Raw genomic sequence first — 11,887 nt, forward strand, 5'->3', positions numbered from 1 at the left:
AAAGAGTGGCAGTGATGACCAAGGCCGGCGGGGGAGGGGGAACCTTCGCAGACACCCCCCACAGCCTAGAGGAAGCCCCCTGAAGGGGCTAAAGGTTATTTTTAAAATAAATAAATAAATCACAAACCCCTGAACCGTTGGGGGGCAGGTTTCGGTCTGAGGTCAGACTGAACTGGAGTGGGTGGGTTGGTTCAACCCCGAACAGTCAAACTGAACCAGTTTGACCTTGAACAGGTTTGGGGTCGAACCTGTTTGCACATCCCTATTAGTCGGCCTGATGGATGATCTCCAATTGGGAATTGACAGAGGGATTGTGACTCTGTTGGTCCTTTTGGACCTCTCGGCGGCTTTCGATACTATCGATACCAGAGGAGCCCCTGGTGGCGCAGTGGTAAAACTGCCGCCCTGTAACCAGAAGGTTGCAAGTTCGATCCTGACCAAGGGGCTCAAGGTTGACTCAGCCTTCCATCCTTCCGAGGTCGGTAAAATGAGTACCCAGAACGTTGGGGGGCAATATGCTAAATCATTGTAAACCGCTTAGAGAGCTTCCAGCTATAGAGTGGTATATAAATGTAAGTGCTATTGCTATTGCTATCAACCATAATATCCTTCTAGAGTGTCTGAGGGGGTTGCGGGTGGGAGGTACTGCTTTGCAGAGGTTCCACTCTTACCTCTCGGGCAGATTCCAGATGGTGTTCCTCGGGGACTGTTGTTCTTCAAAAACTGAACTTCAGTACAGTATGGTGTCCCTGAGGGCTCCATATTGTCTCCAAAGTTGTTTAACTTTTACATTAAACCTCTGGGAGAGATCATCAGAAGATTTGGTGCAGAGTGTTATCAGTATGCTGGTGACACCCAAATCTTTTTCTCCATGTCAATATCATCAGGAGAAGGCATAACCTCCCTAAATGCTTACCTGGAGGCCGTGATGGGTTGGATGAGAGGTAACAAGCTGGGGCTGAATCCAGATAAGACAGAGGTACTTATTGTGTGAGGTTGGAACTTGGGAGATTATTTTGATCTGCCAGTTCTGGTTGGGGTCAAACTTCCCCAGAAGAAACAGGTATGCAGTCTGGGGGTGCTTCTGGATCTGACCCTCTTCTTTGTGTCCCAGGCTGAGGCAGTGGCCAGAGGTATCTTTTATCAGCTTTGGCTGATATGCCAGCTGCATCCATTTCTTGAGATAAATGATCTTAGAACAGTAGTATATCTGCTGGTCGCCTCCAGACTTTATTACTGCAGTGTGGGGGTGGGCCTGCCTTTGTATGTAGTCTGGGAAATGCAGTTGGTCCATTATGCAACAGCCAGGTTGGTTTCTGGGTCGTCTTGAAGAGACCATATCACTCCTTTCTTAAAAGATCTACACTGGTTGCCAATAAGTTCCTAGGAAAAATACAAGGTTTTGGTTATAACCCATAAAGCCCTAAACAGCTTGGGCCCTGGGTTTTTAAGAGAATGCTTTCTTCGCTATGAACCACACCACCCATTGAGATCATCTGGAAAGGTTCATCTGCAGCTGCCACCGGCTCATCTGGTGGCTACTCAGGGACGGGCCTTCTCCATTGCTGCCCCAAGGCTTTGGAACACACTTCCTGCTGAAATAAGAGCCTCCCCATCTCTTACAAGGCAGTAAAGATGCATTTGTTCTCTCAGGCTTTTAATTAGATATTTTTTAAATTGTGTTTTTAATAGTTTTAACATTTTAAATTTTAATTGTTGTAAAGTTTTAATCTTTTTATCTGTTGTTTTTATTGTTTTCTTGTAAACTGCCCCGAGACTTGCCTTTTGGGCGGTATACAAATGTGCTAAATAAATAAATAAATAAATAAATGTGTTAAATAAATAAAAATGTGGCTGAGGGCAGACTGTGGAACAGATCACGAACTGCTCATGTTCAAGTTCCAAGTCAAACTAAAGCAGAAAAACAAAGTTATCCTGCTTCCGCGATATGATCTTGAGAATGTTCCTACCATTTTCAAAGAAAAGAACAGGAATCGCTTTGAAGTTCTGAACCTCATTGATAGGGAACCAGAAGAAATGTGGAATGAAATCAAAGAAGTTGTTAAGGACGAATGTGAAAAGAGATTGCCAAAGACCAAGAAACAGAAGAAAGCTAAATGGATGTCAGAACAGATGGTGGAAATTGCCAAGAAGAGGAGAGAAAGACCTTGAGGATGGAAATAGACTCGGAAAAACAAGGTAAGTTTTCCAGAAGATCTCTGAACTCAGAAGGAGGTTCCAACCTTGAATTGTTATGTTAAGGATGCCAAAGGACAGATAGTAACTGATTCAGAGAAGATCAAGCAGAGATGGAAGGCGTATACTGAAAATCTGTACAGCAGGGACGTCAACATCCAAGATACTCTAGAAGATATTCCCTACTTGCAAGAACTTCTAATACGAGAAAATGAAGTTATATCAGCACTCTGGTTATTACCAAGTCAGAAGGCTACAGAAATTGATGGAATAGCTACAGAAATGTGGCAAGCAACAGAGGAAGAATCAGTCAAGGCTCTAAAAAAACTATGCCAGCAAATTTGGAGAACACAGTGGCCAACAAACTGGAAGAGGTCAGTCTACATATCCATACCAAAGAAAGAAGATTTAAAAGATTGCAAAAATCATCACACAATATATCCTTTATTTGACATGCTAGCAAAATAACGCTCAGGATCATCCAACGCAGATTAGAGCTCTACGTGGAAAGGGAAATGCTGGATGTTCCAGCTGTTTTCAGAAAAGGCCGAGGAACAAGAGACATTATTGCTGATGCATGCTGGATAATTGAAAAAGCCAAAGAATTTTTTAAAAAATTCAATATGTGCTTTATTGATTACAGAAAATCCTTTGACTGCGTCAACCATATCAAGTTGTGGAATATCCTTAGGAAAATGGGTGCCCCAGGACATCTCATTGTTCTCATGAGAAACTTATACACAGAACAGGAAGCTACAGTCCAGACAGAATATAGTGAAACAGAGTGGTTCCAGATAGGCAAAGATGTAAGACAAGGCTGTATACTTTCTACTTCTTTATTCAATTTATATGCTGAACATATACTGAGAGAAGCTGGATTGGAAGAAGACGAGCATGGTTTTAAAGCTGGAGGAAGAAACATCAATAATTTGCGCTACGCTGATGACACCACTCTGATAGCTGAGAATGCAGATGATCTAATTCAAGCTCTAGAAATGAAAGCCAAGGAGCACAGTGAAAAAATGGGACTACGACTAAATGTCAAGAAGATTATACTAATGACAATGGGTACAGCAACCAGCCTCAGAACTGATAATGAAGACATAGAAGTGGTGGACAGCTTCTGCCTTTTAGGATCGACGGTCAACAGTAAAGGATCCAGCAGTCAAGAAATACGCTGCAGACTAGCACTTGGTAGGGTTGCAATGAAGGCTTTGGAAAGGATATTTAGATGCTGTGACGTGTCTACACCTACAAAGATTAGAATGGTTTGGACAATGGTTTTCCCCATGGATGTGAAAGCTGGCCTTTGAAGAAGCAAGATAGAAAGAAGCAAGATAGAAAAAGTATTGACGCTTTTGAACTTTGGTGCAGGAGAAGACTTTTGAGGATACCATGGACAGCCAGGGAAACAAACAAATGGATCATAGAACAAATTAATCCAGAATTTTCACTCAAGGCACCAATGACCAGGCTCAAACTATCATACTTCGGACACATTATGCGAAGACTCAGCTCCCTTGAGAAGTCCATAATGCTGGGAAAATTTGAAGGAAAAAGAAGAGGACAATCAGCAGCAAGGTGTATGGACTCGATTACGACAACAATTAATGCACCATGTGGAAAATATTTTGTTAATTTTCACCATGTCCGTATCATGCTTCTGCAGAAAAGGGGAGAAGAAGATGGGTAAAGGGGAGAAGAAGAAGTCATAAGACCCAGGGACCCATCTTCACATTTTTGTCCCAGGGCTCACTTCAACCTTACTATGGTTATGGTCACTTAACTGAAATGCTTTTCAAAGGGAACTATATATATTCATTGACGATAAGTCTGCCAGTGGCTCTGAGTCATGATGGCTATATGCTACCTCTGGGTTCAAAGGAAGGGCATTTCTAAATACTGGGTGCTGGGGAGCAACCGTTGAGAAGGGATATTGCCTTCATATCCTCTCGGTGAGCTTCTAAGAGGCATCTTGACCATTGTAAGAAACAAGATACTAGTAGACTAGATAATCTTTTGGCCAGATCCAGCAAGACTTGCATATGAGTTGTGAACTCCCTGCACCCTCATTGTTGGTTTTTTGCCATCTGTAGAAAATGTTTTTGTTTCACTAGGCATTTAATTTGGTTCTTTCTCCTTCTGCGAGTTTTGATACCTGTGCTGCTTTTTGATTCACCCATTTTAGTCTATACTTGCTCTTATTAATAACAAAATGAATGATTTGTACAGCACTTTTTGAGTGTGCAAAGAGCTACATAAGTATTATACTGATTGAATCCTTACAATAACCCTATAAGGTATCAAACCCGTATTGCAGCTGGGGAGCTGAGGCTAAGTGGTTTGCCAGCCTAAGGCGAGATAGTGAGTTCACGATAGAGGAGAAAGTGGAATCATGGATGTGCTATGGCGCAATCTCATAATCACTATATCAGCTCTCTTATTATTGTTTTACATTATTTATTGCTATAATTCATGTAAATTTATTATTATATTATATATTTTACATTTTATAGCCCACTCTTCCTCCAAGCAACCCAGAGCAGTGTACTACATACTTAAGTTTCTCTTCACAACAACCCTGTGAAGTAGGTTAGGCTGAGAGAGAAGTGACTGGCCCAGAGTCACCCAGCTAGTATCATGGCTGAATGGGGATTTGAACTCGGGTCTCCCCGGTCCTAGTCCAGCACTCTAACCACTATACCATGCTGGCTCATTGTTTATATTTTGATTGTAAACTGGTTTGGGGACCTTTGTTAGGGATCAAATGCAAGGCACACTTTTCTGGGTATATAAATAAAATTAAAAACTTGATCAAGGTCACCTAGTGATATCAAGAAGAGGATGAGACAGCATGAATTTTGTTTCCGGGTTATCCAGATGTCTAGTTCTTCATAAAGAACTGAAGCTGATCATACGTACTGCTCTATTATTTTGTTGACACTTCTCAGAAGCAGCACATGTGAAGTAATATAAAAGGGTGTCTTGTGCTGGTCATAGACTGTAATAAACTTTGAACTTGAACTTGATAAAAGGGTGTCTCTGAGAAAGTGCAGAATGTCTTTTCCCGGTCAAGCACTAAATAACCACACCAAGCTCGCGCCCACCCAGAATTGGAGATTAAAGGTTTTGAGTCAGACCAGGGGGTTTCCAGGTTTTTAGAACATTCTGGGGTTTCACCTTGCCAATAATTCATGCCTAGATGATTTCAACCCAGGTTAAGATCAAGAGGATTATACAGAATTTTCCACACAAAACAGAGATCCAGAATTTATTTTTACCTGTCTCTTATTTTTTACTGCCGTAATTTATTTAAGAAAAACATAATTATTTTTTTTTTAAAAAAAGAATGCCTGGCTGAAAGGTTTGGAGGGTTTAGAACAAAAACAAGCAAGCAAGCAAACAACAGCGCCAGAAATAAAGTTAACTTTATTCAAATTGCCGGTCATTGTTTTGTTTCTGTTTGCTGTGCAGCTCTTGCCATCCCGGAGAAAAGAAAGGAAAAGAAGCAGATCTGTTTAGATGCCGCCTCTTGTTAAGAAGGATCAGTAATCCAGCGTCTGAATTGCACCTCTGGGTGGTGAATAAACCTTAAGAGCCTTTGCTTAGGGAGCAGAGAGGCTGCGTGCGTGTTATGGGAGCAGCTGAACACTTGTCCTGTAATCGATTGCCGAGTCTGCTGAGCGGCTCTGCCAAGCACAGACAACACGCTTCCCAGATCTCTCTCTCTCTCTCTCTCTCCCAGGCTCAGGGTGTCTGGGTGAGATGTGTATAATGTGTGTGTGTGCGCGAGAGAGAGAGTTTGCCGGATCGGTTTCTCGGGGTTTGACCAGCTGTCCCAGGCTAACCCTGCTCTCTGAAGATGGAGGAAGTAAAAAACAGGATTACCCTTAGCTACAGATCCACTGCCTTAGTTTCCATAACCAACTGCAGTGCACAAACACACAGTCATTAGGCACAGCAAAGAAAGAGAGAAAGGAAAAGGCTCATTAACAAAACAAACAAACAAGGGTGATGGAATTGATTTACTGCATGCACTGCTGAGGTAAATCTTTCTTGGGGTATTTCTTTTGCTTGGCGGCGGCGGCGGGGTGGTGGTGGAGAGACAAGAACAGCTCTGCTTATCTATGCAAATGTTTCCTAGCGATCTCTATCTTGTGTGTATCGTATGTGTGTGCTTTGCAAAAGGGAGGGAGGCGGGGAGGAGGGTCTGCCACAGAGTAACGCGTAATTATGTAGCATCTCCTGTGCCGGGATCAAAATGACTTGTTGCTGTTTTAAACCAATAATACATCTCTATGTATTAGAAGGGAAAGAGAATTGATTCGCATTTTTTCTTTACAAAAAATAATCTTGAAAACGTCTCAGTCGAGCCAAGAGACTGGACAGAGAATTCCTATTAAAAAGATGCTCAAAAGCCAGAAATCTGTTTTCTAGGGTGTTAATCGATTAATCAGTTCTCGTCTTAAAAAACAAAACAAAAAAACCCACTTGGGCTTTGGGCTTGACTTGGGCTTGTCAGTTGCAGTTTGCAACAGTCTTCAATGCAAGATGCATGCAGATATCTATGATATGATGCCTCTGAACGCTAACGTAAGATTTACTGGCATGACACACATTATATTTAAAAATGCAGGGCTTAAATTACTTTGACAGGTTCTGCTGTGGGCGCGGGGGAGAACACACACACACACGAAATTAAGATCTCTTTTATTTTGCCCAGGGCAAAAAACAATTCTTGTGAAGTTGGCCTTGGTTTCTTGCTCTTTTTAAACAACAACAAAAACCCCTTCCTGCTCCACTCCTTCCAAGCCCCCCCCCCTTTTTCTTTCCTCCAAGATTTTCTTTCTCTCTCCCTTTCTCTCGATTCTTAAGGAACCGGTGGATCAAGTTTTCTCTCGTCTGGTTAATCGCATTGCTGTAGCTTTGGCTGACCTCTCTCTCCCTTTTTGTTCTTCATCTTTCCTGAAAGTACGTTCCATTCCCAACTTGACCATCCTGGAAGAGGGGCGGGAGGGGGGGGGTGTGTGGAGAGAGAGAAAGAGAAAAATCTTCTCCTTTCTTACTGCTTTCTCTCCCCACCGATCCATTTGGTCTGAATGACCTACCTGTAAGTTTTCTTCCTCTTCCCTTGAACTCTGGAGGCGGGGAGGGAAAAAAGAGGGGGCTGGGTTATTTCAAAACGCTTCCCCATCTTGCTACAGCTTCAGTGCACCATAACTCCTTCTGTCTCTTCGTTCTTGGATGAGAGGAGGAGTTTGAGGCTGCCATCAGAAGCTGGAAATGGTGAACAAACTTTATTTTAATAGCAGAACTTTCCTCTCCCCCACCCCCACACCCTTTGTATTTCCCTTCCTTTCTCCCCATGTCATTGGCTGGGATACTATCTCCCCCCCCCCACTTGTCTTTAGGCAACTTTTTTTCTTGCCGTGTATGTGTGTGTGTGTGTGTGTGTTACCTGCACAAGGGGAAGAGAAGGTAATTTTGAAAAGGCATTTGGGAATTGGTTCTCTTCTCAAACATTTGGATCTCACTTAAAAAAATAAATCCATATAAACATCAGTTTGATGGCAGCTTTGCCTGTTGAAATCTAAGCGTTATATACTGAGTGTCTTGGAAATGCGATATGCAGTATGCCAGAGAGAGGAATATAGAGAAAAGTATTTAATTTTTTTTTTTTTAAGGAGGGGGATGAGGTGAAGGGAAGTGGTTTAGGAGACAAGAAATGAAGCTGCCTGTTTTCCAGTAAGTAATGGAGAAATTCCAGGAGCTGGGGCTAAATATACTTGGCGATCAATACAGAAATGGCTCATTGTGAATAATTTAACTGCTTGGTGTAGTGCAAGTTTTGAAACTAAAGGCAAAAGGGAGCTGGGGACTGGAGAAGGGGAAAAATGGAATTCTTCTTTTACCTTGAAACCCCTCCCCCCATTAAATTTCCCACTTAAAAGAATACAATTGTGATAACTGACCTTTTTACATTTTATTTTATTTTTAATCAAGTGGTAAGTGAGTGGGCGTCATCTAATACAGTTACTTGGGTTTCTGGAAAGTAATAGCTTGCTCTGTGTCAGCAAAGTGTTTCAAGAAACTTTGAGATTGCTATAAAGCATGCAGATAGGACAATTTTAGAAGTGGCCCCTTGCATGTCCTTTAAGTGAGATAAGTCAGAACGAACAGGTTCCTGTGTAACAATAATTGTAGCAACTCTGTTAAAGGAGTATGCATTCACCTTTTTTCTTTTGAAGTCAATAACTCCATAACCATGGTAGCAGGAAACCTTGTAGTCCTGACATGCCACAACACCTATGGCTCAATCCTAAATGTGCCTGCTTAGTAGCAGGTCCCACTGAGTTCAGCTGGACTTACTATGCTTAAGATTCCTGCCTTAGCATGATTAGGAGAACTGCCCATTGATAAGAGCTTACCATCTCTGTCAGAACGCACCTGATCCAAATAGGACTTCTTCAGAAAGAAGGAGACTCTCACTGAAGTCTGATTCCTCCTACCATTCAGCGCAGGTTTGTTTCTGGAATGTAAACTTACTTTTTCTACCTGCCTCAGCATTTGGACGCCTGCAGAAAGATTCCAGTAACATAAGTGAGCAGCGGCAGGGAGTTCTGTGCTACTCAGACCCTGGTTTAAAGCAACAACCCAAAAGGACAAATGGCTTAGGAGCCCAGCTGTTTAATGGCTGATACAGATAGGGCATCTTTGACAGTATACTTTTTGCATTGCAGCACTGCACTTTGACTATGGAAGCAGAGGCTACTGATGGATACATGCCATGTAAGTATTGGTTTTATTTCCCTTTGTGCCTTTTCAGCTTTTGTCTCTTAAGAGCCAAAATGTTACAAACCATCTACTGTCTGCTGCCTTTATTGGATTCATTATTTTTAGACAGGATGGCTTTGCTCATTTCTAATATTAAATGTTGCACAGTTTATTGAAACAACTATATGCATTGGAAGGAATAGAAGGGGATGGTCTCTTGGGACTTGGAAGCAGGACAGAATGTAATGTGTTCTTTATGTTCATGCTCTCAAAATTTCTGCCTTTTAAACTATAGCTTGTATGCAATAATAAAGTGGCTAAGTATTAAATGGAAGAGGTGGGTATATTTCTCTTCCCTTGTCTGAGGACAGTAGGATGAGCAAGTTGAGAGAGAGAAAGCTTTTTGCCATTTCTTGTGAGGTCGCTGTCAATGAATTTTACATATTTGGGATATTTATTTTGCTGTAACTGGAACCCAACTAGTCGGCTGTGGAAGACTCTAGTAATGGCGGGAATTACCAAAGGGTTTGTTTATAAATACATATATTCCAGTAATCATCCATCCATCTGTCCTCTGGTGAGGACATGTTCTTATCTGAGCACAAATGATAATTTCCAGCATAGAAATGACAGAAGCCTTTTTTGTACGAAATAGGTGACAATGAACTTTCGCCCGAAAGGGAGCACTCCAATATGGCAATTGACCTCACCTCAAGCACACCTAATGGGCAGCATACCTCACCAAGTCACATGACAAGCAGTAAGTTGTCTTTTAAAGTCTTCTGCCTAGCAGGTTGATCACTCCTGTCTGATCTATGTGGTTTGCTAATACCTGAACAGAGGGGCAGAACAGATTGGTAATTATTCATGCCAAAGTCTTATCTAAACATGAGCTTGACTGCTAGCCTGGGTTGCCCCAAGCTGGCGTATGGAAGCTGGTCCTTACCTGAATCAGGTAGGAAAACCCTAGGCTTCACTAGTAATTGTTGTGGTTTCTCAGGTTTTGCGATCAAAGCAGTTTTTAGGCATGATTCCAAAGCAAAGACAGATACTTTATTCTAAAGCTTGATGGTTGAATATATATATATATATATATTCTTGTCTTCATCAGTCACCCTTCTCACTCTAAAACATTATTCTGTGTGATTATTCTTCTGTTCTTAGATGTAACACCACTTTAAATTTTTAACTTCCCCTCAGTATTGTTGGTAGATTTATCAAATGTACACTTAATGCCTTTATTAAATGAACATGGATTGTTTGCTATTGATTGGAGTATATCTAATATTTATCTGACTGACCTTTGAAACTGATAATACTGAATTTATAAATTTATTTTCCATATTCCTGCTCTTCCCTGGGTTCCTTCCTTCCTTCAAAGTAGATTTTTATATTTGGAAATAATACTCTGCTTAAAAACTGAAATTTTAAGAATGAGCTTGTAAAAAGAAAGTACAACTTTGTATCATCCCTGACTGAGAGGAAGGTGTTACACTCAGCCATTTCTCCTGTCCTCCAGCAAATTATGAGTAAAATACTGATATTATGAGCCTTTAAAATTGAGGGTTATTATGAAATATCCAATTATCATATACACATTACTAAAGAATATGATTGCTAGTATTCCAAAGTGAACTTTATATGGCAGTCTCTCATAATTTAGCACAATTAGACAATTCTGGACCTGTGTAATTGGAGTTCAGATACACCTTTTTATTGCATTATAAAACATTACTTGTAAATTTTTCTTTTCTTGATTTCTTTCTTCTTCTTCTTCTTCTTCTTCTTATTATTATTATTATTATTATTATTATTATTGATAGAAAAGAGAGCTACCTTTGTTGACTTAAATCTGTTTTATTGTGTAGACAAACTCTTCTCCATTTAATTACTGAGTGGAGAAATGAGTTGTATTGAAATTGGGAGAATACTTTTGTGTTGTTTTATCCTCTAAATTCACCAAATCTAAATTCCACTCTGTTAACCCTAATCAGCAAATATAACACACACTTTATTTGCAGTGTGGATTTAAAATAGATTATTATATTCATGCAGGATTTTTTTTTTTTTAATGTGAGTTTTATGGGTGCTAGGAACTATGTATGTAGTCTGTGTATATCTCTGTACCTCTGACTTATATTGTGAATACAGATACAACATTTCTTGCAAGCAGCAGAAGTTTTTGCCTGCATGCTCATGGGGTCAGCACTGGAACTCTAATATAGTTGATATTTAATTTTGCGCCAATCCCAAGCATTTGTATCAGAAATTCCAGTGCCAGTTTTGCACACACCTTGGATGATCAACAAACGTGTTGTATGCATAACAGCAGTATATGAGGTCTTATTTTTCATATTGTTTACAAAGGTTCTTTTCCCACAAAATGGGGGGAAATAACAGTGATGGACTGCAGAGGAGAGGCCAATAAAGTAGAGGATGCCTTAGCTTATTTGCTGTTCTCAGTAGAGCTTTTTAACAAAGGGAAGGGGTTTCCAATTGTTAGGGGGTTACTAAAACTCTGAGCGGTAGTAGCCCCTGTGTGTTTAGCAGCAGCAAAGCGCTCATAGATTGGTCCTTTGAAGGAGTGTCTGTGTTCACACATGCATGTCAACTGATTTCTATTGGGATCCAAGCAGCATAAATATGGGAGGATAGGCCTTCTTGTTTGATTTTAGTGATCAATTATTTATTTTATGAAAATGCTCCAGGAGAGGAGGCTCAGTATTTGGCGACACATTTTGAGTCAACTGAGTTTTTAATCAACTGACAGAACAGCTCCTGCACACAACTATTTTTGTTATATATTTTTGATATGTATGGATATTTTACTTTTCTCTTTAGTGAGTATTCATCTAGCCCAGTACTATGTATTCTCCAGAAGACTTTCCCAGCCCTGCTACTTGGGGGTCTTTGAAAT

At 40.7% G+C, this 11,887-nt stretch overlaps 1 protein-coding gene across 8 annotated transcripts in view; it reads left to right on the forward strand.

Moving 5' to 3' along the window:
* Positions 1-6,059: 6,059 nt before the first annotated feature.
* Positions 6,060-11,887, forward strand: part of IKZF2 (IKAROS family zinc finger 2) — a 168,206-nt gene continuing 162,378 nt past the window's right edge. For 4 of the 8 annotated variants that reach the window (XM_053286673.1, XM_053286678.1, XM_053286677.1 and 1 more), the window contains exons 1-3: positions 6,060-6,241; positions 8,937-8,985; positions 9,626-9,730. In XM_053286673.1, coding sequence (XP_053142648.1) covers positions 8,952-8,985; positions 9,626-9,730 — 139 coding nt within the window. In that variant the 5' untranslated portion in view covers positions 6,060-6,241; positions 8,937-8,951. Of the gene's footprint in view, positions 6,242-7,233; positions 7,307-7,658; positions 7,675-8,627; positions 8,718-8,936; positions 8,986-9,625; positions 9,731-9,801; positions 9,926-11,887 lie in introns of those variants that run through there. The other 4 variants (XM_053286674.1, XM_053286675.1, XM_053286680.1 and 1 more) reach the window with 4 other exon arrangements.

The sequence above is a fragment of the Hemicordylus capensis genome, chromosome 1, assembly GCF_027244095.1.
Source record: "Hemicordylus capensis ecotype Gifberg chromosome 1, rHemCap1.1.pri, whole genome shotgun sequence".
In the NCBI taxonomy this organism is placed as follows: Eukaryota; Metazoa; Chordata; class Lepidosauria; order Squamata; family Cordylidae; genus Hemicordylus; species Hemicordylus capensis.